Source organism: Neltuma alba, unplaced genomic scaffold (genome assembly GCF_004799145.2).
Source record: "Neltuma alba isolate B1F8T4 unplaced genomic scaffold, ASM479914v2 tig00012678_pilon, whole genome shotgun sequence".
NCBI classification, from domain to species: Eukaryota; Viridiplantae; Streptophyta; class Magnoliopsida; order Fabales; family Fabaceae; genus Neltuma; species Neltuma alba.
In genome coordinates, this window is record NW_021637108.1 from 105,967 (window position 1) to 108,461 (window position 2,495).

Sequence of the window (2,495 nt, forward strand, 5' to 3'; positions counted from 1 at the left end):
TTTATCATATCGGGTTGATTAGGTGTCATATATCTGGGCTAGGTATCATTTGGGTTTTGGGCTACACCTTAGGCCCATTTAACGACATCACGAGACCCAACTCCCAATCCATTTACCCAAATTCCACCACACTTTAGCTGTCACTTCTAACTCTTTTGAAGCGCTAGGCAGCCCACTCAATTCACTGCTTTGCTTAGGAATTTTACTTCCTACTTGTTCTAGTTTTAGGGGGTGTTTAGATACTCTGAAAAGTGCTTCTCAGAAGCACTTTTTCTGCAAATCGAGATAAACTCCTCCATATATTTACTTCGTAGACCGTAAAATCACTTCTGAAACCATGATTTGGTTTTCATCCAAACACCCCCTTAGATAGAAACCAAACCATGGTTTCAAAAGTGATTTTACGGTCTACGAGGTAAATATGTGGAAGAATTTATCTCGATTTGCGGAAAAATACTTCTGAGAAGCATTTTTCAGGGTATCCAAACACCCCTTTAGGAATTCTATTTCTTCCCTAAATCCATTTTTGTTTTCAGCCACCAGATCCTCACATTGGGATTAACTAAACAGCCCTATAATAAAGTTAGCTGAGTCATGCAAAATCAATAGCAAAAGATGTAGAAAACTGATTAATATTCCATCCATTTCGTCTTATGGGCTTAGTTGTAAAACTATTTTGCTCAGGAACATGGAATTATCAACATATCAAAAAGTGTGTGTATATATATATATCTCTACACAGCTCTACAAGGTCCATTCAATTTTTTTTTTTTAAAAAAAACAAAACTATCTACGTGAATTCCACTTCTCTACTGCCACCACAAGCAATTCTTAATTCCTTGAGCAGAGACTCTTGAGGCTGCAATCCAGCTGCCTTCATCTGATACAAAAGCTTAATAGCCTCAATGTACAACCCATTTTGCATGTACCCCATAAGCATAGCATTCCAGCAAGCCTCGTTTGCCCTATTATGAATCATCTCAAACACAAGTTTTGCTTCTCTCACTAACCCACATCTTCCATACATGTCTATCAGCCCACACTCCACATAAGTATCTAACGCAAGTCCAAGCTTAATAGCATTAGCATGGACTTGCTCACCACAGTGCCCATGGCTTGGCATTCTTCCACATGCTTTAAGAACACTAGAAACTGTGAAACTGTTCTTCCTTATTCCTCTCCTTCCCATCTCCTTGAAGTCATTGAGAACCTCGTAGAAATGCATTTCTCTGCAATCATTTACAATTTTTGCTGTCCAAGTGAAGGTGTTATGTCTAGCTACCTTGTTAAAGGCGATATTTGCGTCTTCTAGGCAATTGAACTTCCCATAGAATCTAATCAATGCGCAAGTGAGACGTACATCGTTACTAATGTCCAACTTGACTAAGCACCCATGAACTTGTTTTCCCAGATCGAGATTGATACTGTACGAACATGCCTTCAGAAGACAAACCAAGATCCAATTGGGCAGCTCCAAAATACTCACTTGGTCAAGCATGTTGAGAAACAAACCTATGGCTTCCTCGTAATTTGCATTATCAAAATAAGCAACAAGTAATATAGCCCACGAGTTGATATCCCTCACAGACATTTTATCAAACAGGTGGTGTGCACGCTCCACTAAGCCACATGACGCAAACAAGAGAAGGAGCCGATTGAGGAAGCTTAACGGAGGATCAATGCCGCTTTGTGTTATATGGACATATAGTTCCATGGCTGCATGAGGGTCCCCAGAAACAGTACACTCTTCTATCAAAGAGACGTACATGTCAATGGGTATAGAGAAGCAAGACCATCCATCAATCGCAAAACATCAGATACCGTGCTCTGAGCAGGGAAAATCCTTTTTTCTCGTTTTCCTGTTTTCCTTCTTCTGCAAACTAAATCCATTCGCATGATTGGTTTGGGGACGAAGGAGTTTGACGGGTTGTGGTGAAGTCGAAGGCAGATTTTGCGCGGGACGATGGAACTGAAGTTGAAAAGGGTGGTTGTTTAACTGAGGAGTAACAAACTCAGTGCAGGGTGATTTTGAGGAATAGAAACCATTTTCGAATAGTTAAAGTTCAATTTCGTGACTTGACGCAGTTGAAATCTTCGGTTTCATTTTCATACCCCGTTAATCTTTGATTTTGTAACCCGAAAGAGAGCAATACCAACGATGTCCGAACCACAGTACTCGAGGCGAGACCCGGGAGTCTGGAGGATTAGAAGAGACAGAGTATGAGACTGGGAGATCGAAGACGGTGTCCTAGCGATTTGTGAAAGCTGAGAGAGATTGGGCGAGAAGAGTGAGAAGGCAAAAGAGGGACCCGGGCTGCAAGGCTCCGATATAAAATGCACTTGTGTTATGGTAAATCAGCTTGTCCGTAAAATGAGTTCGTTCAAATTAGCCACGACAAAACTGATTTTTATATTTAATTAATTTTTTAAATTTAAATTAAATTAAAAATGTTAATTAGTATATTGTGATTTATGTTTGAATTGCTGTTTATAAA

General features: G+C 39.9%; 1 protein-coding gene across 1 annotated transcript; it reads right to left on the reverse strand.

The window, feature by feature from the left end:
- Positions 1–783: 783 nt before the first annotated feature.
- LOC114729782 (pentatricopeptide repeat-containing protein At1g31790-like) lies at positions 784–1,890 on the reverse strand. Its single transcript, XM_028916819.1, is given in 2 exon segments — positions 784–1,788; positions 1,791–1,890. Coding segments are annotated over 2 exon segments (1,098 nt in total). The 3' UTR covers positions 784–790.
- Positions 1,891–2,495: the final 605 nt, after the last annotated feature.